The sequence below is a fragment of the Pollicipes pollicipes genome, unplaced genomic scaffold (genome assembly GCF_011947565.3).
Source record: "Pollicipes pollicipes isolate AB1234 unplaced genomic scaffold, Ppol_2.1 Scaffold_7261;HRSCAF=8764_pilon_pilon_pilon, whole genome shotgun sequence".
NCBI classification, from domain to species: Eukaryota; Metazoa; Arthropoda; class Thecostraca; order Pollicipedomorpha; family Pollicipedidae; genus Pollicipes; species Pollicipes pollicipes.
Genome location: NW_023597054.1, coordinates 100,726 through 127,809, shown reverse-complemented (window position 1 = coordinate 127,809; position 27,084 = coordinate 100,726). Strand labels below are relative to the sequence as shown.

At 58.1% G+C, this 27,084-nt stretch overlaps 1 protein-coding gene across 1 annotated transcript in view; it reads right to left on the bottom strand.

Moving 5' to 3' along the window:
• Nucleotides 1-27,084, bottom strand: part of LOC119112246 (tyrosine-protein phosphatase Lar) — a 41,576-nt gene that overhangs the window by 359 nt on the left and 14,133 nt on the right. Inside the window, exons 8-24 of the mRNA XM_037236344.1 lie at nucleotides 26,499-26,632; nucleotides 20,400-20,550; nucleotides 16,410-16,549; nucleotides 14,616-14,720; nucleotides 14,060-14,157; nucleotides 13,506-13,681; nucleotides 12,572-12,698; nucleotides 10,998-11,142; nucleotides 10,449-10,667; nucleotides 5,397-5,534; nucleotides 4,424-4,802; nucleotides 3,792-3,907; nucleotides 3,285-3,410; nucleotides 2,672-2,767; nucleotides 1,706-1,934; nucleotides 966-1,165; nucleotides 183-401 (exon numbers count right to left, since the gene is read on the bottom strand). Coding sequence (XP_037092239.1) covers nucleotides 183-401; nucleotides 966-1,165; nucleotides 1,706-1,934; nucleotides 2,672-2,767; nucleotides 3,285-3,410; nucleotides 3,792-3,907; nucleotides 4,424-4,802; nucleotides 5,397-5,534; nucleotides 10,449-10,667; nucleotides 10,998-11,142; nucleotides 12,572-12,698; nucleotides 13,506-13,681; nucleotides 14,060-14,157; nucleotides 14,616-14,720; nucleotides 16,410-16,549; nucleotides 20,400-20,550; nucleotides 26,499-26,632 — 2,798 coding nt within the window. The remainder of the gene's footprint in view (nucleotides 1-182; nucleotides 402-965; nucleotides 1,166-1,705; nucleotides 1,935-2,671; nucleotides 2,768-3,284; nucleotides 3,411-3,791; nucleotides 3,908-4,423; nucleotides 4,803-5,396; nucleotides 5,535-10,448; nucleotides 10,668-10,997; nucleotides 11,143-12,571; nucleotides 12,699-13,505; nucleotides 13,682-14,059; nucleotides 14,158-14,615; nucleotides 14,721-16,409; nucleotides 16,550-20,399; nucleotides 20,551-26,498; nucleotides 26,633-27,084) is intronic.

Below are 27,084 nucleotides of genomic sequence, written 5' to 3'. Positions count from 1 at the left end.
TGCCACTTCACACGATGACTGGCCACCCGCACAAGCAACCAAGCCACACGCCTTTTGCGGTGCGGAACGAGCGAGGTGACAAAGAGACATGATTGCTATCACGACGGGGGGATACCAAGACCAGCAAGAGTCCAGGGGCGGGTCGCGAGGACTGGGGAGGAGCGGGACGGGACGGCACGTACCCGCTGCAGCTGAAAGGTGCGGACCACGTAGCTGGCCAGCTCCTGACTGTCTGTGAGCGTCACGTGGATGGGCCAGTACGACTTCGTGCCCTTGGTGGGCCAGTACTGATCGCACTTGATGCGCGCCCGCTCCTCCAGGCGCGTTATCATGACGATAGTGAAGCTGCGCTGCTCCCACACCATGCGCCAGAAGTCGGAGAACGTTTCGGGCAGCGGGCCCTGCGGCACCGGCCGTGGTGCGGTCAAACACCGCGGGGTTCATGCACAACCAGGTCAAACACGGCAGGGCTCATACATGGCGGGGTTCAAACATGGTGGGGTTCAGACACAGAGGGGTCAGACACGGTGGGGTGTAGACACGACCGGGTTCAGGTACGGCGGGGTTCAAACAAAGCAGCCCTCAGCCACTGGTGGTCTCGAAAGCACCCAGATCCCAGCCCAGCAGTGGCTGACGGCGCCAGTACATACAAGTCTCATCTCAAAAACACACAGACCCAGCCCAGCAGCGGCTGACGGCGCAACATACAAGCCTCACCAGAAAACACCAGACCCCAGCCCAGTAGGGCTGACGGCAACAGTACATACCAGCCTCACAAGGGACGACACAAATGCGTTTGAACGACTCAGCACTCACTACAGTTCCCATCATGGGTCCCATCATGCTACCTACAGTTCCAACAGTACATCTACAGTTCCATCATAAACAGAACGCCCAGAGCGTGAAATGCTGCCATACACCTCGCTGAAGCCGATGTCCCCTCTCCTCCGGCGGCCGAGACGCACCTGGGTGGCGATGTAGGCGTTGTGCTTGAGGTAGCCGTCGCAGAAGTTGGCGTTGATGTAGTCGCTGCCCGCCAGCCCCTCCTCCGACTGCAGCACCACGCGCGAGTGGTCGTACGCTAAGATGTGGGCATATCGGTTCTTGGGCTGATTCATGTCCAGGTTGGAGTTGACCAGGTGAACTGCTGACCCGGCTCGATCGACTGACACAAGCGATGGGAGCGGCGCAGTCAGTGGGACTCCGGACAGAATGCGACGTTCGCCCACGCGGCGGGAGGCGGCGTGTCACAGGTCGGTGACGTTCGCCCACGCGGCGGGAGGCGGCGTGCCACAAATCAGTGACGTTCGCCCACGCAGCGGGAGGCGGCGTGTCAAAGGTCGGTGACGTTTGGCCACGCGGAGAGAGGCGGCGTGCCACAAATCAGTGACGTTCGCCCACGCGGCGGGAGGCGGCGTGTCACAGGTCGGTGACGTTCGGACGGGCAGCTAGACTGTCCGTCGCTGAGCGGCAGCGACATCTGCAGGTGACCTGGGGACGCACTCTCGGACGGAGTCCAGGAGCTGCGCCGGCGGAGGGACCACATACCGCACTTCTGTCAGACAACAGCGTGCCGCCTCAGCATGACCCCCATACCGACATGAGCCGCTCAGATCACCCCAGCGGGTCCACCCGCCCCAACTCCCTCGCCGTACGAGCCGTGCAAACCGTGCAACCCCGAGTCCCCCGGGGGCGCACCTTGTACTCCTCCGGAACTTGCTGTTGTCGTTGGCCTTGAGCGCTTCCACGTGGTCGGCCAGCTGGCTAACGTGTACGGGTGGGTGCGATATCATGCCGGGCGTCTGGAGGTTCTGGCGCCGGACCTCGGCCGGGTCGGTCTGCGCGTGACTGGCCGGCGCCGCCATGTCGCACATCGGCGCTTCATCACGGTGGCTGGCTCTGGCGATCTCTGCAACTGGCGCCGCCTGCCGCACCTGGCGCGGAAGGGGACGTCAGACCACGCCAGCTCAGGCACGGTCAGTCAGAGCGGGCGTGGTCAAGTGGGCTGGACTACGTCAGTCCGCGCTCGTGCCCGATGCAGCTGATCTTGGGCCGCGCAGGGCCGTCTGACCCGAAGCAGAGGCGGAACGGCCAGAGGTGCGATCTGGTCCCGGTGAAGACAAACGTCGAGAGCTCGTCATGGACAGTCACCATCTTGGTCCGGTGAAGAGAACGTCAGAGAGCTTAATCAATGACAGGTCACGATCTGGTCCGGTGAAGAGAACGTTAGAGAGCTCGACATTGGACAGGTCACGATCATGTTAACCAGACAACCAGGGCAGACCTAAGCCAAGGCTGAGCACAGCTGCTGTGCTCTGGTCATACCGGGAAGCACGACCAGAGGCCAGTACAAAACGTATGTCATTGAAGGGTCGAGGCTGCTTCCGTTGCCCCTGCTTCAGGTTGGTATGATATATATCTAGTCGCAGATCGCCAGTACCGCTGGCAGCAGCCGTGCCACCAACTCAAGCCGCTCATCACGACCCCGCCTGCGCCCAGCCTGCAGTCGTCACGCCGCGCCCCCTTGGGCTCCGAGGCGTCCGGGTTCCCGTCCCACCGAATCACGCGCGGCAGCGGAGCGGCGACGCTCGGCCCGCTCACCTCCTAGCGGCGATGACGATGTACGGCACCAGGATGATGAGCAGCACAGACCGACGGCCGTCGGACCCACCACCCAGACCAGGCTGGACGAGGAGTACGACGCGCCCGCCCGCGGCTTCATGTCCAGACTGAGCAGTTCTGAGTACGGACTGGACGTGAACAGGTCCTGCACGAGGTGACGGCTCCGGTCAGGTCACATGGAGTGTGGACAGGGCAGTACGGACTGGATGTGAACAGGTCCTGCACGAGGTGACGGCTCCGGTCAGGTCACGTGGAGTGTGGACAGGGCAGTTCTGAGTACGGACTGGACGCGGACGGCTACCGAAAGCCGGAGGAAGTCACGTCAGATTGACAACAGCACAGTGGGCAGGATGAGATGCCCGGCCGCTACAGAGGCCGACAGAACGGAACCCAGCCGCACAGTCCCCCACAGGCCTGACACAGGAACGGCACCAGCTGCATATGGCGGCTCAACAGCCTGTGTAAAAACCGGCGCTCAAGACCACGCAACAAGACCGTCGGTTACCTCTCCGGCCAAAGCCAAGAGACGTATCCGAGCCGGACAGTGTCTTGGCCACGGGCGCCAGTAGTCGCCAATGAGGAGTGGCACACCCGCCGCCGCCTGCTTCAGCTGCCTCAGCCACGTGAGCCGCCCCCCCCCCCCCCCCCCCCCCCCCACTGACCTCCGCCGGCATGTCCACGACGGCACGCACGAAGATGCGGTACTTCTTGCCCTTCTCCAGCGGCTTGTTGACGAAGCCGTCGTACTTGCGACCGTCCCCGAGCGCGAAGGTGTACGGGATGTTGCGCTGGGTGGAACATGGCGGTGATGTACGGCCGGTAGTTGGGCATCAGCTCGGAGGCGCTTCGCCTCCACCATCTGGCGGCAGGAGAGGCCGAGTGACCGACCGGCGTCGACGGCAGGGTGCCGACCGCGCGGCGCCTGCCACATGCGCGCTTCCGGTCGGCCGCCTGCGCTCGGCCTGCGGCTGCTGGCGAGAGCAGCGCGAGGGCGGGACGTCGGCCCGGTTCGACCCTTCAGCCGCGAGCTGGGCCTGCTCGAGCCGCGCTGCCGGCTGTGAGCTCTGCGCGGCGGGCGCTGCAGCGAGGCAGCGCCCGCCGCGCCGCCGCCGCTCACCTTCTTTGTGCTGTGCGAGTCCGGATGGTCCCTGACGTCGTGTTCGGGGCACCACCACGACAAAGTAGTGCGAGATGGGGCCGTACTCTTCCGAGGCGCACGGCAGGGTCACCGTCACCTTCTGGTTGCGCACGCCCAGCAGGTCGGGCTTCGCCATCGGCTGCGGCGCTGCAGAGACGCGCAGACGGCGCTCAGGCCGGCCGTACAACAGACCAATCACGGCAAGGACAGCGGAAGGCGTGCGCGTCAGACACAGTCCACGCTGACAGCGATACAGTCGTCTGGCTGTGCAGGGAGGCCGGTCACCGAACGGCGGTCACATGTGCAGGTCACGTCCCTCTGACCATCGGGCTGACCCAACGACGTACCGACTCCACGTGAGCACGAGTGAGCGGTTGTTGGTCGTCTATCGCCGACGACAGTGACATGAACAAGCCTCCCGATCACGCCAGCGCCACAACACAGTCAGAAAAGGCTCGTGAAAGCAGCTGACTAGGCTTCCCATCTCACAATGAGGGCCATAACGTACAAGCGCCTCAGCCCCGGACGATCTGTCACCTGGGGCCGATTCTCGCGCTCTAGAACGCCTCCCGTCGTCCGTCTGCCGCGCAGAGCCCCCTCACTCCTCCCACTCAGTCAGACGCGCAGCGTCGCCGCCGCCGCCGCTGCTGGCGCCTGACCTACCGGCCATCTGAGTTGTGACGCGGATCTTGGCCGGCGCGCGGTAGCCGTTGTCGTCGGGCACGGCCGTCACGTTCACCGTGTACGTGGTGAACGGCTCCAGGTCCTCGATCTGCTTGCGGCAGATGCTCCTCTTTTCGCACCGCTTGGCGTCCAGGATCAGCGAGCGCGGCTCGATGCGACGCGACTGGGTTACGCCCTCGGCGTCGAGGAACTCCTTGACAGCGTCGTAGCGGATGCGGTAGTTGCGCGGGTCAAGGTGCGCCGGCCGGCGCCACGTCAGCGACATGCCGTGCGCGTGCACGCTGAGCGCGTGCAGGTTCAGCGGCACGTCGATTGGCTTCACGCGCACGCGGATCAGGTCCGAGAGACAGCCCAGACCCTGGGGGCAGACACCGCGGGTCAGGTCCGAGAGACGGCCCAGACCCTGGGGGCAGACACCGAGGATCAGGTCCGAGAGACGGTCCAGACCCTGAGGGCAGACACCGCGGATCAGGTCCGAGAGACGGCCCAGACCCTGGGGGCAGACGCCGCGGGCCAGGTCCAAGACGAGTGAGGTCCAAGGACCGGGTCAGGTCTGAGTCGCTAGCCAGGTCTAAGGAGCGGGTCATGTCCAGAGAGCGGGTCAGGTTCGAGGAACAGCCCAGGCTTTTTACTCCAAAAGTGGTGCGATTTTCAATACAGTCCCACAGCAATCGTGTCGACACGGCCGCATCAGACATTTGTGAGACTGCTGCTCACGGACATTCTGACGCGCATGTAATACTCGGTCTCGTACAAGGGACGAAGACAGCATGCCTTCCTGGCAAAACACGCCCCACACACTATGGGTTCTGTGCTTAACACCGAAACAAAATGAAGTGGCACCACATAGATCACCAGCGCATCCCTGACCGGACACGGAGCCGGTGGCCGGCCAGAGCTACCTGGCCGGCAGCCCCGGACGCCTCTAAGTCGCGCCCGACCCGTCGCTTACCGACTTGCTGCGCGCGGCCACCCCGATGGCGTACTGGGCGTGTTTGTCCAGGTTCTCCAGCTCAGCAGACGTGGTGATCGGCACCTTCTTGAACGACCAGGCGTCTAGGTCCGTCCCGGGCGCCATGGCGTAGAACACCCTGGCGGCCGCCCGGCTTGTCACGGTCCACAGGGCGACCACGGCGGCCGAGCGCCGCCGAGCGAGGACCCGACCGCCCCCGCCCGAGGACCCGACCGCCCCGCCCGAGGACCCGCCCGACCGCCGCCGCCCGAGGACCCGACCGCCCCGCCGCCCGAGGACCCGACCGCCGCCGCCGAGGGACCCGACCGCCCCAGCCCGAGGACCCGACCGCCCCCGCCCAAGGACCCGGCTGCCGCCGTCCGAGGACCCGACCGCCGCCGCCCGAGGACCCGGCCGCCGCCGCCCGACGACCCAACCGCACGGTAACACTGGGACGCCGACTAGTGTAACAACGGGCGTGCCTCCTCACCGACGTACAGATGCAGATGCTCCTGAAGGATTGTTACACGTCTGTATGGAGTTTTGAACGGAAATACTTGGAGAGCATTCGGTGTAGTTCACAGCCCTGTCATTTTCAAGACATAAACCCCGCTAGTTTCTGATCCACACTCCCGCCCGCGAAAATGTACATTACGGTGCGTTATCGAGAGGGTGAGTCTCTTGGAACCAACTGGAACAAGAGTTTTTCCTTGACACACGGATTAATGATACGCTTTCAGTTCTGTCGCACCGCACCAATGTTAATATCTGTGACGCGAGAGCAGTTTTTCTTTGATAGGCCAAGAAAGTCGCATTCGATACTAGCGCCACCTATTTTACGCACTGGGATCTTGCTCCAACAAGTCTGAAACTTGCCAGCCTTCTACACGACTAGTACCTATTGGATTAAGCATGAAACAAATATCATGAAGAGCACCGGTAAAGGATTGCCAAACAGCTTAAGCTGACTTTTCATTAAAGAACATTAATTTTCGGTGAAACCAAAAATTTATCGCCAGCAGACCGAGGTATGTTCCAGTTTGCGGTTGCTAACGCATCACTGTGATGTTGATTTGCAATTCATTTGCTTGTTGTGTGTGCGATATGAGTTCATTCGTTTAGTTTTGCCGGTACAGAAACATTTTTTCCAACAATTACTTGCATAAGCATGCCAAAGGCTACACGGTCGCGCAAAAATATTTTGTGATAGGCCACCCGGCTCTACTGTCCCACCACCAGCTGCCGACTACGGGAAAGCCTTGAGCTACATCAGGTGACTGAGCGAATCGAAGAGGAATCTCACTAATATCATCTTCAAGACCGCGACGATAGAAATCAGAGTACTGTGTACCAACGAAGTGATCCCTGTTCATGATCCAAAATACGTGACAAAATTGACCGAGAGGGATTTATATCAACGCAACAGAGCTACCAGCAAGAAATCAACGAAAGAAAGAGAGTGACACAGCAACGCCGCCACCGCGAAATTCAACAAGTTTCTTGATGTCGCAAAATGCAAGTGCAGGCCGACGTGCAGCTTTCCATGCCCAGTTGCCTGCACAGTGTATCAGGAGGAGGTTGCCATGAAGGACCAGTGCAGGTACCGGAAGCTTACCCTGGGGTCATATGACCGGGATACGATTGTGACTAGGGAGGCTTGCGAGGCGCGGAGGATGGCCAGACAACTCCAGGGGCGTCGTGGCTCGGCCACCATTGAGGCAGTGTCTGCTGCTGAACCTGAGTCGCCTTCCCCGTCGACTGCTGAGCCCGTGCCGCCCGCTGACCTAGCGCTGGCTGCTAGTGCTGACCCCAAGCCTGCTCCGGGACCAAGTGGTCTCAGCGCTGGCGTGTCAGCTGAGAGCACGGATTCTTACACGGTTCCGTACATGGTAGGAGGTGGCGACGACACCGATTGTTCGTTCCTGTTGAGACCGCTGCCACTGTAGATAATGACGTTAACGATCTAACACCGCTCTGGCGGTTGACAGCTATGGTGGCTCGCAACGGGTCGTTGCTGCTGTCATCGCCTTTCAACAAGGCAGCAGAGACGGACTGGCCACTTGAAATCTAATATCGTAGATCGTAAGATCTGCTGTGCAAGAGGCAGGGCGAGATAGGAGACGGCTCGTTAAAATGCTGAGGCAATCTATGAGTCAGGTTTGACCATCCTTTACTCCGACGGCCGCGAAGGCAGGAACTACATGAGCCACAAGGAGCCAGACGAATACCGTCGAAAAACACGTGGTTGTCATCGCTGAGCCTGGCAGCCGCTGCTACACTCATTTTAGGTCCGAGTTCGGCCGCACCCTGCACCTGCTCAACGAGCTACGCGCCGTGAGCCCGCAGCGCGACGGTCACATCAATGTGCTCAGCTGCGATGGCACGGTTGTCAACACCGAGACGGTAGGCATCGTGTTCCGGTTGGTTGAGCTGACCACCGAGTCACCCGTAAACCGGTTCATCTGCCAGCTGCACGGCAACGAGCTGAACCTCCCGCAATATCCCGAATTAACAACATGTGTGTTTAAACTTTATCTCGTATCGATTGACCTTTCATGCGCTCAGTTTTGAGCAGTTACTTATTATCATGCCTTGTGCCTTAGTACGTCGCATCACTTGTTCGTAGGTTCATACTTACTAGTATATTTGTTGATACGTATTCCGCAACATTTAAGGACTCTGGATATCGGCATAACTACATTCAACAAACAGCTGCAATATTTTGTGTGTGATTTAATGTTCAGTCCATAACGAAATGTTCTAACATATTCACTTCTGTCTTCAGATGGTTGACACTGGCCGCTGGCCTGCTCCTAGCTTGCATCCCTACCGAGACCTCCAGCAACGCTCTCCAGGACCTCGTCCAGTGCGTGGTCGGCCACTATGTGCCGGTATGGTCCGCCATCCGGCAAAACAGCGGCTGCGACTTTGGCTTACGCAACTTGTCTCGAAACATCGCGGGGCTCCGCGACTTGCCGCAGCACACATAGTCATCCAGCGTAGCGGGTGCTGGGTCCGTCCAAAACAGCTTGCTGCTGGACATGGTGTGGTATGAGAACCACATGGTCCGCGAACACGCGGTTCCGATCGTCGCGCCGCTCGTGAGCAGCAAACCGAGGGTCTTCTTCATCCCAGGGTCTTCGCCATCTCAGCGGTAAACTTCGAGGCCGTGAGGTACACCGAACTGATTTCCCTGGCACGGACCAGTCACACAGCCTCCAATGCGAGACGTCAGCGACTACGAGCTGCGGTACAAAGTGCAGGCACCGCTGGCCATCTTGCCCTATCTGGTTCACACTAGGAGTACGACGCCGCGCCGCACTGCCGAGGACGTCTGCGGCTGGAGCTGGAGCTTCGGCAATATGTGGAGCCCAGTTGCAAAGGTATTTCTGCTACTGCGAGATCTCTGCCAACAGGCGTTTTGGGTTTCCAGTCTGTGAGCAGTTGCTGTTTGGGCCGGTGCATCGAACAGGCAGGCTCGGCCGCGAGCAAGCTGTGCATGGGGGCACCCTACCCCTCCCCCTCTCTACGCACGTGGTACAAGCTGCTATATGCATTAAGTTGTGCACCAGACAATTTATTCTGAGTCATATGCTATGCATGGTATTGTTTGCATCACGGGAGTCGTTTCAGAGAAGTGAAAATCTAAAGCAGCACTAACCAAGATACCCGTGCGAGCTCATTCTCAACAGCACGTAGAGGTTCCGCCATACGTGAACCAATCAGCCAATGTCGGATCCGCATATTAGACCTTAGACCGGGACAATCTCGTACGACGGCCTAAGGAGCGCTCGGTAGCATCGTTTCCATACGCAATGGTATTTTGTATCGCTTGCCGCCACGGCTTAGTGTTACCTGCGGTGACGAACGCCGCCCAGCACTGGGTGAATGCAACGCCAGGCATCGGTTTACGGCGATATCTTTATCGTCTCGCGCGTCACGAAATTAAGTTTTTGGGAATAACTTTTGCTACGTCGTGTACTTTTGGACCCCTGCGCGAAAACTTCTTTGTCTCACTTGGTTTCGTTACTGATGACACACCCCAATGTACATACTACTTCGTGCCAACTATTTCAAGACTGCCAAGCCATCCTTCGCGGCACAATGTCATTCAAATCCTGCCATTCAACTGGCCACGCGGCGTTCAAGGTCAAGCAAATATAACTGTCAAGCCATTCATATGTAACGCTCGTGAGTGCGCTTGGCAGATAAAACGGCCGTCAACTGGCTCTCACTCAATGTTGTGCAAGGGAGAGCCAGGTCGAGGGCCCTGCAGGGACCACTCGGCCAACACGCGACTGATGTATGCACCCTGCCCCGGACAAGCGGGGTATTGCGAGCATTCAAGATGACGCAAGAAATACGATAAGACGATAAAATGGTCGGTCGGATATTCTTCACGAATCACGTTTTGTGCTGCGAAATACAAGAAGTCATGCATCCTGCCTATTTAGTGCGGAAAAAGACCTGTAATCGACAAACTTAAGAAAAGCGCTATAGCCGAGAGGTCAATAAAGTACACAGCCTAGAATCACGGAAAACAATATGCCAGAACACCAGCAAGGGCCAAAACACGAGCACGCTATTTGTCATGTCGCGAGTCCCGTCGTAACGATATTTGGTTCAGCACACAGCCATCATCACCACCCGGGAGGCTAACTGCCGGGGGATTGAAGAACTAGTGAGTGCCGTCACACAAGCGTTTCATGACGTAATCAAAAGGTGATCTATCGATGAGCATACTTACAAAAAAGAAACTATGTTGTCTATAGCAATCTTTTACACTTTAAAGCATAACGATAGTAATAAATGAGCTTCTTTCATTAAATCTGATGATTGATTTAATATCTTCCAATGTGGAACATTCCCTTTTTTCCCCAAGGACGGCAAACAGGAGATGGACAGGACGTACGGCATCGGAGACGAAGCAAACGCTTGCGATGAGCCGCGGCCCCACCCCACCAACAGACATACCCGCCCGCCACATGACGTTCGCGCCGGTTGGGCGGCCGCGGCGTGGTGCCGTCTCGGCCCCGGGTCTCGCCCACTGACCTGGTATCCGACGATCTGTGTGGCGGTGTGCACGTGCTCCCACCACACCTCGACGCTTGAGAAGCTGGTGGCCATGGCGCGCAGGTTGATGGGCGGCCGCACCAGGTCACTCTCGGTGCTGACCGAGAAGGGCGCACTCCACGGCCCGGCGCCCACCGACGTGTTGGCGCGCGCCCGGAACACGTACGCCGTGCTCTCCTCCAGCTTGGTGAACACCACCTGCATGGCACACGGCGGCCTGACGGGCAGCACGACTGCGCGCCGAGGAGAGCGCGCCGCCATCGCTCGCAACGCTACCGTAAGTCACGGTACACCGAACACCTGACGATTAAAACAAAGGCGTTCTTTGATCACCGCGGCCGCCAACGGGGCCCAGCACGAAAAGGGTCCCTGCTTATCTGACAGTGTGAGAGCAGTGCTAGACTAGCTCTCAAGCACTGAAGTTCAGTTTGTTATACCAGCCGGAGTCGGCCTAATGCGTCGGCCTCTGCCAGCTATGCCAGGACAGGGAGGAGATGGGAGGCACGTGCGGGACCGGATGTCGCAAACCTTGGTGTCGTTGGGGTGCATCCGCTCCACGTGGTCAAGGTTGCCCTCCTTGTGGAGCTGCACACTGTAGCCGGTGATCTTGCCGTTTCGCTGGTCTGATCGTGGCGGATCCCAGGTGAACGCCACCCGATCGGTCGCCTGGAATCTGGCGACACACCGCCGGCGGGCGCGGTCAGTCCGACATCGCCCGCCGGAGGGCACGTCATCACCCGTCGGAGAGCATGGTCAGTACGACATCACCCGCCGGAGGGCACATCACCCGCCGGAGGGCACGACATCGCCCGCCGGAGGGCACGACATCACCCGCAGGAGGGCACGGTCAGTCCGACATCGCCCGCCGAAAAACTAGCACCAGCAGCACCTGTGGCAAACGCGTCGTTATCCGCAAACCCGTGTCCCGGTTTTACTTATGGCCAACAGCCGCGTGCTCCCCCGTGCGTGACAACGGATCAGGCACGTCGAGAGGTCCGAATGGGGGCCGCCAGGATGAGCTTTTAATTACGTGGACACGGCACAGCAAAGCCCGCTCCCATTCTAGCCGCAATACCTGCAGCGATCTGTTCGCCCAATGCAAATGTGGTCTAAACCTGTTTTGTCTGTTTGTAAACCTGTGAACCTGTGAGCCTGCTTTACCCTTTTATGTGATGTTTTATTACGCTTTCATCTCATTTTTTCATTTGATCGGAGCATTTAGGTGGCATGGGTTTCCGGTGTCGGTAAGTTCACGCTAAACAGCCCATGTTCTGTGAACCTTAATCCCACCAGGCGGTCGTACAGTTTCAGATCAAAGGCAGAATTCTGTGCGGAAGTTTGGCGTGTCGTAATCCTCGGCACAGTCCACTGCGCCCTATAGCCTCATGTGACCTTGGGCGGCCGCTACCACCGACCGCAAGTCATCCCAGCCAAGGGTCAATAGCGAGAGCGGAAGCGACTCGAGTATATCATTACTGCGCGGAAGATCACACGAGACAAGATACCAAGATCGCACTACATTCCTCACGAAGCGCAAAATCCGCTGGCGCCAACAACGCTGGTACGCTGGCAAATTAGGCGCGTTTTGAAGTCAAAAGCACACAATCGTCTGAAATGCCCCCAAACCGAGTAAAGCCGCGGAATAAAAAATGATATATGTAGGAATGGATTGTATCATCTCTGAACAATTATCGCTGACATCCTGTAGTTTTGTAGCAAAGGCATGCAATACATGGCCAAAAAGGCATCCAGAATGTTAAGGAGTACGATTCTTCGCAAAAGCCAGAGAAAACAATCGTAAGACATTAATAGGTTCATTGATTACAATATACCAAATGCATGAAACGAGAGAAAATTACAGGGTGCTACTGCTGTGTCTTGGTGTTTTAGGACGCGCCGACTGCAGTGGTCATTTTGTGCCCATTTCAAAAATGTATTGGTCGTTTGGTCAAATTCGGTCATTTAAAAGGGCAAATTTGTTTATTTCCTGCCCTTCCTCCCCCACAGCCCACATACCATGTTTCCTGGCGGCTACGCTGGCCAGGTACTGAGTCGCCACTGCTGACGCGTCGGCAGCGGCGCCCCGCCCGGCCGCCACCCACCTGAACGTGACGTTGGTGACGGGGCCGGACGGCGCGCCCTCGCTCGCGTTGTACGTGATGATCTGCTCCTGGCCGTGGCCGACGTCGTTCCGGCCGCTCACGCGAAACTCGTACTCGACGCCACGTTCTGCCGGCCGGCCGCGACGGCTCAGCCCGGGCCAGCCAGCCGACTCAGGTCTGACTCACGGCAGGAATTACGGCCGGACTCATGACAGGACTCACTGCAGGAGCCACGACGGTGCTTACGGCGGGACTCATGACAGGACTCACTGTAAGAGCCACGACGGTGCTTACGGCGGGACTCATGACAGGACTCACTACAGGAACCACGACAGTACTTACGGCGGGACTCATGACAGGACTCACTGCATGAGCCACGACAGTACTTACGGCGGGATTCATGACAGGACTCACTACAGGAACCACGATAGTACTTACGGCGGGACTCATGACAGGACTCACTGCATGAGCCACGACAGTACTTACGGCGGGATTCATGACAGGACTCACTACAGGAACCACGACAGTACTTACGGCGGGACTCATGACAGGACTCACTGCATGAGCCACGACAGTACTTACGGCGGGATTCATGACAGGACTCACTACACGAACCACGACAGTACTTACGGCGGGATTCATGACAGGACTCACTACAGGAACCACGACAGTACTTACGGCGGGACTCAGGACTCGGCGGGCACGTGTCCGGTACACGGCGGTGGGAGTAGGGCGCACGACAGCGCGTTGCCAGCCACGCCACTGGAAGCGCGCGCGTGCACGCGTGTGTGCGTGCGTACGCGGACACACGCACCCACCAACACCCACACCAACACTCACACTCACACTCACACTCACACACCCACCCACGAGGGGATTGGCGGGTCGGGGCGGAGAGGAGACACGCGAATTGGCCTCTCGGGGGCCGACTAACCCAGGTCGCTGAGCCGTTTGTACTGGGTCGTGTTTCCGGCGATGGTGACCTCCCTGAGCCTGGCGGCGTCGCCCGTCCGGCCGTAGCGCAGCCGGTAGCCGAGTAACACACCGTGCGTCTCGGTCGGGCGAGACCACTCCACGTCCAGCGTCACCCGCTCCTCCTCCTTGATCACTCTGCCGGACACGTGCGCATCGGTCAGTCCCTGACGAGCTGGCGCCCACTGTCGGTCCACACTCTTCCGGCCTTCAGCATTTCCCTGAAGCACCACGACCACAGTACTCATCAACACAGTGCTCATTACAGTACTCACCAACACATCATTCATTACAGTACTCATCAACACAGTACTCATTACAGTACTCATCAACACAGTACTCATTACAGTACTCACCAACACAGTACTCATTACAATACCCATCAGGACAGCACTCATTGCAGTACTCATCAACCGTGGTCAAGCGCACGATTTCAGCCAGGGACGTCTCGCCGCCGCCAAGAGCCGGTCCGGTGCAGCGCACACTGCGGGCGCCGCTCGCACCGCAGCCACTCACTTGATGAGCACGTCGGGCTGGCTGGGCACGCTGCCCTGTGTGGTGGCACGCGCCGCGTCGCTGCGCGAGCCGTCCCCCTTGCGAGTGAGTGCCGACACCTGGCGGCGGCGCATCGACACAGCTCAGGCTCGCCGACACGGCCGCAGGCGTCAGACGATGGTCGGCCGCGCCCAAGGAGAGCACCGCACGGAGCGACCAGAGCACGCCACAGGCACCGGTCGGCCATCACCCCAACTGGTGGCCAGCTTACAGAGTAGACTGCGACGACCCAGGCAGCGCATGCAGCTTGCTTTCGTTGCAAGGCCAGCAGCGCTGTCTGCGCACCACGTCAACACCGACACCGACAACCCCGCGTGCGCTCGCATGACACCGCACGACCACGCCACCCCACCCAACAGCCCACCCAACACCACGCCCACCCAACAGCCGCCGGAGCATCCACCCCTTCTCCCGGCGATATCTCATGTCTCTCGCCGCCACCTCTCCCACCAGCCGACCAAGGCCCGGGGCGAACAGAGGCGTGGGACAGAGCCCGGCGGCCGGCGCGTCCACCCACCCGGAACAGGTAGGAGGTGCTGGGCTGCAGGTCGGCCGCCGTGTAGTCGGCCGCCTCGCCGTCGCGGATCTCGTAGCGTCGCGGCCGGGACGAGCGGCCGTTGCCCTGCCGAGCGGCGCGGCACAGGCGTCAGGCGGGCGCCAGGCGGACGGCCGCCCAGCAGGACCAGGCTGGCACACGGTGACGTGATCGGTGACGTCATCCCTGCCACATCCTCAGATCGCGCAAACGCTCCAAATTCTTTTTCATTCCGTAAGTTCTTCAGTGCATCACAGAGGATCATTAGCCACATAGACAATACAGCAGCATTAGCCTTGCTCCCCCGAAAAAAAAACAGGAAAAACGTTGGTTAAAAATCAAAACTGGGCGTGCGCATAGCTTGGAAAAAACGACAACCAGCTTAAAGTCTGTGGTGAAACCTTCCATCTCGAAGCCAAAGTGGCCGGGTGGCAACAGATGTCATTTAGGCAGTTCTGGGTTCCGAGGGGTTTGCACGCAAAAAACGTGGTTTACGAAATCAAGTGTGCACTTTGTGAAAAAACATGGGAGGGACATACTGTATGCCGGGGAGTCCATGCGCCCTATTCGTTTGAGATATAAAGAACACTTGCGAGGCGCTAAAAACAAAACAGGGAATACCCGTTTCGATGACTACTTTCTGGCAAAACACGCTTAGGCTGAAATCGAGGGAAGTATGGATCCTATCCCTCTTCTAAAGCTCAAAGTCATCCACAGAACACAGGACCACCCATACATGAAAATGAGTGAATTTATTTTTATAAAAGTCGGCGACCAAATCTTAACATGCAGGGCCCACCATGGCCGATTATGCGAGTGTGATATGTGCCTTTATGTGTGATGTGTGCTAGCTTAAAATCGTTTACATGTGTAAGTGATGCCTGTCGCGCGACGCGCGCTGCCTGTTCAATTGAAATCGTTTGCACGCATAACTGTTGCGCGATGTGTGATGCCTGTTTGCTTCAACTTGCTTATATGTTCGAATGAAACGTGATGCGTGATGTCTATTTGCTTGAAGTCGCTTGCATGTACACGTATGTTCGGGCTTTCTACTTCTCAGGTAGGCACGGTATCTTGGTAATGGCTGCCAATCGCTCTTTGTTTAATCCTCTGAATGTTGGTGTCCAGTAAAAACTGTGGCTTGCTCTTTCCAAAAAAAAAAACAACTGAAAAATCGAGTAAGAGCATCAGCAGGCAATTCTAAATTAATGTCTGGTATTGTTTCAATAAAGGCATATTGCCGAAATATCAACCTAACTATATCTCTATTCTCCTGTTTTTTCCGAGGAATAAGGCTAATGCTAGTCTAATTTTTCATTCCTGTGTAGTGTAACTAGTTCTGGCATAGTGTTGTTTTACGCGACACGCAGAGAGAAAAACCCATGTCTAGGATATTTAATTTCTAAGGCGAGCTTGCCGATGTTCACTCGCTCTCCGGGCACATTTCTTGAGTCGTGAAGGTGTTTGCTGCTGGAGATAACACCGCGCCCATCTTCGTTCAATGTCGTTGACCACGTATTTGTTAGTCTGGTGTATTTGTTCTGAACCTCTAATTTTGTCACAGTATATAACTTGAACTACCATATAGACGTGCGCATTTTACAGAGTGAAGCGCATAAAGCATAATCTTAAGTCCAATATCAAAGCACTCGGCCGCACTTGGGTGCGGCCCCACTTCCACCGCTGGCCCGGGCCTGGGCCCTAGCCGGCCGGTGACTGGCGCCGGTGCTAGACCAGGCCGGCTGCACGAGGCTGGCGTCGGTCGGACCGCCTCACCTCCGTGCCTAGCTCTTGCACGAGGACCTGGTACCCGAGGATCAGGTCGTTGCGCTCACGGTCCGTGGGTAGTGACCAGGTGAGCCGGACGGCCGTCGAGTTCAGCACGCGGGCGGTCAGGTTGCGCGGCTTGCCCGGCACTGTAGGAGCGGCGCTCAGCTCAGTCCGGCCGCCAGCCCCGCACACACACAGCACGCCCAACACCGGCCACGCGGCCACTGCCGCTAACCAAGCGCTGCCACAGCGCCGCCGCACACGGCGCCTGCCTAATCACTCACAAGCAGAGGAGATGGGAGCCGACGTTACGTTAGCAGGGATCAGTGTCTGTACAGCGCGGCTCACTGGCCGAGGACTAGCCCGCCTGGGTTATGAGAAGAACGCCATGGCAAACGCGAACACGACACCCAGCTATCTATATGGCGACAGACGCGCTCGAGTCATTGTTTGAACAGAGACAAATAGAGGGACATAGAGCATGCCAAGTGGGTATTGAGAATTGACAGCCGGCGCGGTGACCTGTTGACGTGGGCTAACCGCGACTCCGCTGACTTGTGTGCTCGCCCCATTCTCCACCGCTCCTCCCCCAGGCCCCGACCCCTCCTCGGAGACGGTAGAGGGAAACTACGTCCGTCAAGTTGGCACCACATTCACATTCAGATTCAGGTCCATATTCGCGATCCAGCTGGCTCCTCAAATTACCCTGAAACTTTGCACGCAGATGCAGTTTAACCTCCTGAACACAATGAGCACAAAATCTCGGACCGGTACGCCCTGTTACCGGAGATATATCAATATCAAAGATTGAGTCAAGGATGAAGAGAATGGGTTCCACGCCTCATATTCGTCATACCTAGGCAGCTCGGCATTTGAAAAGCTATAACTTTTTTGATACAGCGTACCGGTCCCAAATTTTGTGTTTATCGTAGAGGGCTAATATGTACCCACACGCGGATTTCGGAAAGGATTGAAGGAGTCCGCATTTTTTTATTGTGATCTTTCATACTGTGATATCTCCGGTAATAGGGCGTTCCGGTCCGAGATTTTGTGCTCATTGTGTTCAGGAGATCCAACTGCATCTGTGTGCAAAGTTTCAGGCCAATTTGAGGAGCCCGCTGAATTTCGAATATGAAACTGAGTTAAGCATGATAAAGTGCAATACGTGCCGCATTCACGACCTTGACATCATAACAGCTATAACTTTTTTGATACAGCGTACCGGTCCCAGATTTTGTATTTATCGTAATCAGTAGGTCAATATCTAGTAGCACGCGGAGTTTAGAAAGAATTGAAGGGGTCCGCCTTTTTATCGTGATCTTTGATATTGATATATCTCCGGTAATAGGGCGTAGCGGTCCGAGATTTTGTGCTCATTGTGTTCAGGAGATCCACCTGCATCTGCGTGCAAAGTTTCGGGGCAATTTGAGGAGTCCGCTGAATCCCGAATATGGACCTGAATCTGAATGTGAACGTGGTGCCAACTTGACGAACGTAGGGAAACTGTTACCAGCGCCAAGGGTGTGCTTCACGGCATCCATGGACACCACATCGAACCGCTACCACCTACGCAAGGTGATGAGGGAAAACGTCCAGGGCCGAGCTCGGCCATGCAAACGGCTAACGACAACGGTTGGCGGCCGAATCTGGCGGCACTCATGTCCGGACTGGCCGAGCTGGCGGCCACAGAGTCTTCAGTACTCACTGCCGGCCTTTCAGAGATGGAGGACCACGCATAGTCACGGGAGGAGGGGAGAGAGAAACAGAGAAAGAGAGGCCAGATATCAAATCACCGCACACCATGTTGACCAAAAACAAACGACAAGCAAAAGTTACCCGGCCCTCGATGCGCGCACAATGGGTCGGGGGGCGCATCGGTGCCCTAAAATAGTGGCGGGATGTCAAAATTGGTGACCACTGAGAGCTACAGACCAGAAGGCCCTGTGAAAGAAGACCATGCGCAACGAGTGTCAAGTGATGCCTACGACAGGCCTACTGAAGAAACAGAGCAAACCCCTCCAGATACGTCAACCAGAGCGCAAGCGCGCTGCTGATGCACAAATCAATTGATGTCGTTAGAACGGCCGTTTCGGCCCTTATCGCATGCTTCATGAGGCTTCCTTCACGTCTCTATGGTCTAAGTGACCCCCGCCTGAACACTCTACACCTTTGCTACAGCCCATAACCCTTCTTGAAGACGGCTAATGCTTGGTAACACTTCTGACAGCGCCCAGATCACACACCGCACACCTTTGGGCACTGTCTCAATTCCGGGGCTCTTCTGCGTGACGAAGCATGGGGAGGCGTCCGCCACACAGAACGCACAGCCAGTTATCCCGGCCGCCTCGTGTTCAGCAGGCCCCCAAGCACCATGGCACGGCCCATGGATACATTTTCTCGGCAAACAGCAGCGGTAGCAAACCCTGTCTGCCATGGCTTGGACTGGCCACAGCGCCCGACGGCGCCGCGTCAGAAATGATAGTTGGCAGCACGGAAGTTGGCATTCTAGCCGGTCAGGCCGACCAAGCGCAGACGGCCACGGCCGCCTGGAATCAAGCGGTGGCGATTCTGGGGTGTGAACACGTCCGCATCGGCCAGCCCAACGCAATGTATCGCTAGGTGACAAGCCGAGTGTTCCCGGCACACACACCATGAAGTGTTATGAATGAGGAATCTCTAGCCCCCGCAAAACGGGTGCCACGTTTTCATCTCAGTTTTGAGGGGGTCTGCTGTTTCGAGCAGTACCTTTTGGTTCACCTTCACCTGACCGGAGCCGGCTTTTTTTGGCGTGTCTGAAGCTAAAAAACGACCCCGACCGTCCTCATGAGTTAATTTGACGTCTTGCCCAGTGCGCGTGCTCTAACCCCTCCCAGCCCACTCCTCGGCTGGAAAGGGTACCTATTTACGATTGCGTATGCTTGCGCGCTGGAAATGTGCAATAAAACTGTGCGCTAGGTCACAAAGAGTTGCTAGTGACAGATAAAGAGACAAAACACCAAAAAGAGCGAGAAAGAAAGGCATCTCAGTCCGCACCCGGATCCGTGATGCTACATAGAAAGGTTCATGGCGACATACCGTCTTAAACGCAGTTTGACCAAATGCCAGCGGTTCATTCCCAACACAGTACATATCATATTTCCTTTAAAGCCACCTGGATATATAATAGAGCTCCAGACCTTCCCCTGCGTAGCACTGGGTGAGTTTGGTGCTTTTAGCCATGAGCAATGTTTCCTGGCGTCTGACAGTGGGGGGACCGGTACGGACAGGGACGCAGAAATCCTTTTCGCAACATCCTGAGGTACGGCTGCACGTTTCCCGAAATGCTCCAAAGCGCCCGCAAAAACAGGAATGTCATCCTGGTGGCTGGTGTTGGTAGCTAGTTCTAGTGGTTTCAGACGGTTTTCAGTGGTTGCTTCCCCCCCCCCCCCCCACACACGAAACCGGGCTCCAAAAGCGCAAGATACTTTGGCCCAACGAAGCTTTAGTGCAGGAGATTTCTTAAGATGGGATATCAATAAAGGAACGAAACGATGCCGGGCGATATCAAGACGCTTTCGGAAAATCTCCCCGATCAATTTTGAGTCGACGCCACGACCACCCGACCAGCTCCCAGCTCATCAATGAAGCGGATGTGATTCAGGCTGCAGCGGCCTGCGCCCCCCCCCCCCCCCCCCCCGAACCCCGTACCAGCCGGCCCGGCCGGTGGAGGCCGCGAGCCGGCGCAGCCGGAGCACGCCAGCCAAACATCCGTACGGAAAGCAGCCAGAACTGTACGTGAGACGGCGATCGGACGCCCGCCAGTGCCAGGCACGATGTGAGGTCCGATGTGTATATATATATATATATATATATATATATATATATATATATATATATATAAGTGGAGTATAAAGTGAGACTACTGTGCACGCAAAACAACAACATGGTGTGAGTGCACGGTGCTGATCATTCCGTGGTGCTCGAATACAAAGCCAAAGTACCGGCCCAGACAATTACCATACTCCTCGGTGCGGAACGGGACGACCGGCGTGGCAGCACCCTCGCCTCTGCCAGAGACGGCCGCCACCCACACGTAGTACAGCGTGTTCGGGTACAGGTCCTTCATCTCATAGCGCTCGTGCAGTGGCACCACCATGCGCCGCTCCACCTGCGGAGATCGGGTCAAACGAGGTGAGGCTCGGTGGCCGGCCGCCGGCCGTCGCGGCCGGGCGGCGCCACCAGACCCCATGCGGCTGCCACCACTGGTAGCGCGAGTGGCTGCGCCGAGCCCAGCCAGCCGCGAGCGGAGGGTGGCGCCGCGTCACCCCGGTCCTCTCCCTGGCGCCGCCGGCTACCGGCCCGGCCGCCGCCGCCGCCGCCGTAGCCGCGGGGCTTCGCGGGTTCGGGCTAATTACGGGCGCCATTGCGCCAACAGCGCCAATCGGCTCAGGAATGCGGCCGGGCGTCGGCGGCAGTTTGCCTGCAGGGACCCCCAGGCGGCGGTCCGGCACCGTGTCGATCGCGAGCAGTACGGAGCCAGGCTTTGATCGGTGCAGAGCGGCGGGCACGGCGGCGTCCAAAGCCCGAACACTGAGACACCCGCGCCACGCGCACAAGACGCGCCGCCGTCGGGACCCGCCGCCAGTCAGTCAGCTGATGATGTGGGGATCGCTCGCTGCCAGAGCCAGTCCGCTTAGAATCCACACCCGACTCATTTGTCGTCTGGGAAAAGCCGCCGTGACCGAGCGTCTACAGGAGCTACTCAGTGATGCGCACAAACCACATCCGCACGCATACGAACAAGCCTGTCGCAAAGACGGACCGCTAGCATCGCCATTCGGACTGAAACAGAGAGGTGCGCTATAGCCTCAGCAGGCTGCACGCTTCAGCCCCGCCGGCGACCATGGCCGTAGCGGGGAGCTTGTGGCCGCCCGGATAACCCTCGACGCTACCCTCCAGTCCCAGAGCAGGAGCTCCAGTCCGCATCAAAACTGGTCACAGAGAACGATACTGTGCAATATCTCACCATAAAACAAAGACGATAAAACAATGACCCTAACTTATGTCAATCGATCGCCTCCGCTGAATGACGACGAATGACGTGAAACCACGCGTGAAGATGCCCAGCAACTGCTGATGACGTGAGCTGATGCGGACATAGCACCGGCTCCAGCTGAGCACTGCTGGTAATGTGAGCTGATGCGGACATAGCACCGGCTCCAGCTGAGCACTGCTGGTAATGTGAGCTGATGCCGACATAGCACCGGCTCCAGCTGAGCACTGCTGGTAATGTGAGCTGATGCCGACATAGCACCGGCTCCAGCTGAGCACTGCTGGTAATGTGAGCTGATGCGGACAGAGCACCGGCTCCAGCTGATCACTGCTGGCATCCGGCGGTCTGGGATTTAAATGTGACGACACCATATCGCGGTGACGTGATTCAAATAAACACACAGATCTGTGCAGCTCACAGGTGCTGCCCTGTCCGGGCAGCAGCAGCACGGAGGGACCGATTACACGCCCTGATGTCGCTCACGACGAATCTAGTGGAAGGGAACGACCGCAAGATCGCAGCAACTCCCTCCCAGTTTGGCTTCCGGGAAAATCGGAGACCGGAGCTACGTCCGCCTCGATACATGTGATGAGGCGGGTCTGGGCTCCCCGTCCACCTGGGCTATCCCGCCTGGCCGTGCTGTCACATCCCTCGCCAGTCATCTCCAGCTCCCGCTGTGTCAGCCGGCACTGGGCCGGCCCAGCCCACCAGAGCAATAAACACAAGTGCAATAACGCGCAGCACGCCTGTATTGATGCGCAACGCGCGCCAAAGAAACGAGAGAGAATCCCCCCTCCCCCGCCCCAAACGGCTGATCGCAAGACTTCCAAAACAAATAAAATTGGCGTTTGTGATATTTTTCTGCCTTCATATGTGAGCTTAGAGTGAATACACACGATGACGTCACGAATAAGCTTTTGCCGCAACTTATTTGATTTAGAATGAACTGACCTATGCTCACCAAAAGACTGGCATATGCGATTTTTCTTCTGTCTTCATATGTGATGTTCACCGATCGTTTGAGAAACATTTCGCATCTCTGTCCAGAGCATGTTCGGAACTTTCCACAGATCTTGTAGTGCACAAATGAAGGACGTATGGACGCGATGGCCGTGCGGCACCCAGCTCCGCGCTATCACCGGAGCGTGCCATCATCGGAGCGTACCATCACAGGAGCATGCCATCATCGGAGCGTACCATCACAGGAGCATGCCATCACCGAAGCGTACCATCACCGGAGCGTACTATCACTGGAGCGTACCATCACAGGAGCATGACATCACCAAAACGTACCATCGCAAGAGCGTGCCATCATCAGAGCTACCATCACAGGAGAGTGCCATCATCGGAGCGTACCATCACAGGAGCATGCCATCATCGGAGCTACCATCACAGGAGCATGCCATCACCGGAGCGTACCATCACAGGAGCGTGCCATCACCGGAGCTACCATCACAGCAGCATGCCATCACCGGAGCGTGCCATCACAGGAGCATGCCATCACCGGAGCGTACTATCACTGGAGCGTACCATCACAGGAGCATGACATCACCAAAACGTACCATCGCAGGAGCGTGCCACCATCGGAGCTACCATCACAGGAGCGTTCCATCATCGGAGAGTACCATCACCGGAGCATGCCATCATCGGAGCGCGCCATCACAGGAGCGTGCCATCACTGGAGTGCACCATCACAGCAGCATGCCATCATCGGAACGTACCATCACAGGAGCGTGCCATCATCGGAGCGTACCATCACAGGAGCGTGCCATCACCGGAGCGTACCATCACTGGAGCACGCCATCACCAGAGCGTGCCAGCGACGACGGCGTCGAGCGACAGCTGCCCGGCCGGGCCGGCGGCGGGCGGCGGTGGCCGTCGCCGGCGCGCCGGCGCGTGCGTCACTGCCGCCCGTCCTGCCGTCCGTGTCACCGCCTCTCGAGAGCCGTCCTGTCGCGCCCAGCTGACCCAGAGGGTGCTCGTCCTCGCCGGCGTGTCGTCGTCGCCGCACTCCACCGCTAGGCGGCCGGTCGACAGCGCCAAGTGCCCGGGACCACGCCCGGGAGAAAACGTGGCGCGCGCCATCCAGCACCGCGCTTCCAACACACGGCGAGCAGAGCGTGCAATGAGAACGTTACGATGCCAGCCGAAAGCCTGCACAACTCCAAGCTCCGCGGAGGCGCCGAAAGGACGGGCCGAAGAGTTCGGTCCACCGCGCCTCCGATCACAGAGTGACAGCATTCGCCAAAAAGCGCACATGCGCTGGGTCTGTGCATCTCAGCGTTCCACGATGGAAAAATAACTCGCCAAGTACGTAACACAACGCTAAAATTTCAAATATGCTTGAAAGAAGCTTTTGAACGCATGGCCACCGGTGGAGTGAAGGCATTCCATGCCATTTCCAGAAACAACTAAAAAACTGTTCCAGATGGGTCCACCAACTTTTCAACGCACGCCAAACATCAGCTGGACACGCTTCAGCAGAATGCTGATGCCGCTGCTATGTCGGGCCAGTGAGACATGACAAAAGCTAAGGTTTACATGGCTGGCTGCGCTTCTACAAGCAGCCAAGCAGCTAATTTATCCCACACAACTAACGGATCATGCGCTAATGCTCCAATGCGCACCTCCAGACGGTCGTGGGTTATCATCTATCCCCAGACAGTACCTGAATATCTCTTACGCGGGTCACACACGGGTTTCGTCGTATGATAGAGCGGAGGCGGGCAAACACCTCCGTGGCTTTTGACAAACACGCCACGTCTCTGGCATCACGTGGAAAAACCGCCTTAAAACAGGTTGATTCTTTCCCAACTGTTACCTCGTGCTAGATCCCCTAAAGTATTTCTGGTCACATGTTGACGCCTGCAATGGAATGTTTATGAGGCAAAACGGATTAATCAGAATTTGTGCTATCAGCGGCATGGAAGAGTGAGGAGTGGCTATGACTGATTTTCAGGCCGTTGTCGGCCGACCCCGTCAACAAATGAGCAGCTGCCTCCGCCGGACTTCTGCCAAAGTTGGTCGGCCGAGCGGCGGGCCCAGTGGCCAAGAACGCGAGTCGTCGAGCCCAGTTGCTCAGCTGAGGGAGCAGCCTGCCTCCGGCGCTCCCGGCGTCGCTCCGCCCCTCCCGGGAGTTCCCGGCGCTCCGGAAAACACTGCCGTCAGGCCGAACTCGACCGCCTCTTCAACCGACCCACCCGGGCGGTCGGCTCCCGTCGGCACCGGCGCGACGCAGCCGGAGGCAAAACACGCCTATCGCCTTCAATCAGACCGATCACGGCACGCCATCGGCCGCGAACTTAGGACCCGGACAGCCGAGCCGCGCTCGCAAAACTGACACAGGAACGCCGACCAACTGGCACCAACTCAAACGGCGTCCGTGTGCGGCGCCGGGGGACCGACGGCGGCCCGGCGAGGCGGCAGCGGCTCAAAGAAGGCCCCGCCGCATTACCGGATGAGCGTCGTCACCGTAAACTAAAGCGGCGGCGAGAGGAGACGCCGCTGATGCGCCGGAGCCGAGCCGTCTGAGCCGGAGGGCGCCGCAGGCGGGCCGCACCACGCCGCCGCGGCCCGCTTGCCGCCAATACACGGCCGGCCCGTGACGGACGGCGCCGGGCCACGAGCGCGGCCGAGCGGCAGCAGCCACTCCGCGGCAGAGGTGGGCGACGGCCGACCGGGCGGCGGCGTCGGGACACAAGTACACAGCGGCACGGACACAGGCGAGACAGCAGTTTGGACAGAGAAGTTGATGTTGTCTCGCTCGCCAACCAGCCAGTCAGCCAGCCACATAAACACACGCTGCAGAGATAGATACGGGACAGCATCATTAACACAGAAGAGGATGACACCGGCACAGACGAGACAGCAGCATTTGACACAGAGGGTACGGAAGCACTGACACATACACCAAAACCGACACAGACACAGACGGGACCGAGATACCGGCACCCATCACACAGCAGCACCGACACACCGGCCTCGACCGAACAGCGACAAAGACACAGACGGGACCGAGATACCGGCACCCATTACACAGCAGCACCGACACACCGGTATCGGCCGAACAGCGACACAGACACACACGGGACCGAGGATACCGGTATACGTAGGCACGCCACACACACACGCACGCACGCGCGCGCGCCACACACACGCACACACACACACACACACACACACCAACCTATTCACGTCATTCTGTTTTGTTGGGGACATGTGTGCTGGACCTTGTTTGTGGGTACACCACCAAAACGGGCCTATAATTAGTACAGTTTAACCCTGAAACGCCCCATTAGAACTGATTAAGGCCTAATTCGGGCTTAGCCCCGCAAATATACCACAATCTAAACAGCGTGTATTGACACAACAGAGATTTAGAGATGGTGCGAAAAATTTGGCCTATGGGTACATTACTCATGCCCATATTTGGCACGTCCCCACATACCATGCCATTTACATTGTGTGTGTACACCAGTGAGACAGCCGTCCATAAGGGAAGATCGGGGAATCGGAATCACCGTAAAGCAGCTGTCGTGTGGCAGCAGAAGCCAATGACAAACAGATCCCACAGCACTGACTGATAAGCGAATGAACTTCCGGAAGCCCGAACAACAAAAACTGAACGTCAATGTTCGTCTGGCAGCAGATACAGCGTTTGAGAGCGTTTTCCTCACCAATTATATGCTTATCTGAGAACACGCAACATGTTGCGACGTGATAACATGTTGCCGGCAGGCGGGCGAGCCGACACAGCCGACCTGCCGATACAGCCGGCCTGGTCACGCTACAGCACGGCCCGGCTGCTCCAGTGAGCAGAGCCGACTGTCCACTGGTGCACCGACAGCCACGCTCTGGACGGGCTCCTCTCTGGGACGTCACGGGATGACCGTAAAGTGGCCCACAGATCGCTGGCCCGTCTGTCATTCGATCGCAGTCGCTGTCGGGAGCCGCTGTCGCCGACGCCGGGCAGTGCCTGGCCGCCCTCTGCGGAGGCCTCGGGGCGCGCCGAGCGGGCGGAGCGCGCCGGTCAAGAGCGCGCGTCCGCAGGTCCGGTCGCTCACCTTCTCATACGTGTCGTTGTAGTACACGACGTAGTTGATGATGCCCCCCCTGGAGTGCACGGGCCGCTCCCAGCTGAGGACGGCCGTTGTGGCGCCCTTCTCCACCACGTCCAGGCCGTTCGGCTGGCTGGGCACTGCGGCGGTGAGCGCGTCCGGTCAGCCGCGCCGCACACGCCGCCCACGCCCGACCCCGCGACCGACACAGCGGCCAGCACTGGGCCAGGTGGTCGCCATGGTCACCCACACAGCGGACCAGCCCGTCCACGGCGGCCCACTCGGAAGCAGCGTCAGCCCCACAGACGTGTGACATGTCAGACAACTCACAACTGCCCATTGTCTGAAGTCGCACCGGCCGACGCCCGCCCTCTCCGCCTGGCAGCGGGCCACAGGTTCGCCAGGTGACGAGGTGCCATGTCAGCGCTCCACCCGGCCGGTGTCACGGCCCCCTCCCGGGGCGGCAGACGCCAGCCATTACACCCGTACACACGCCATTGTCGCGGCCGTAACCAGCAATAAGGGCCCGATCTCCGGCGACTCTGGCGGCGCGGCCGCCGCCGGCCAGCCCCGCCGCCGCCGCCGCCGGCGG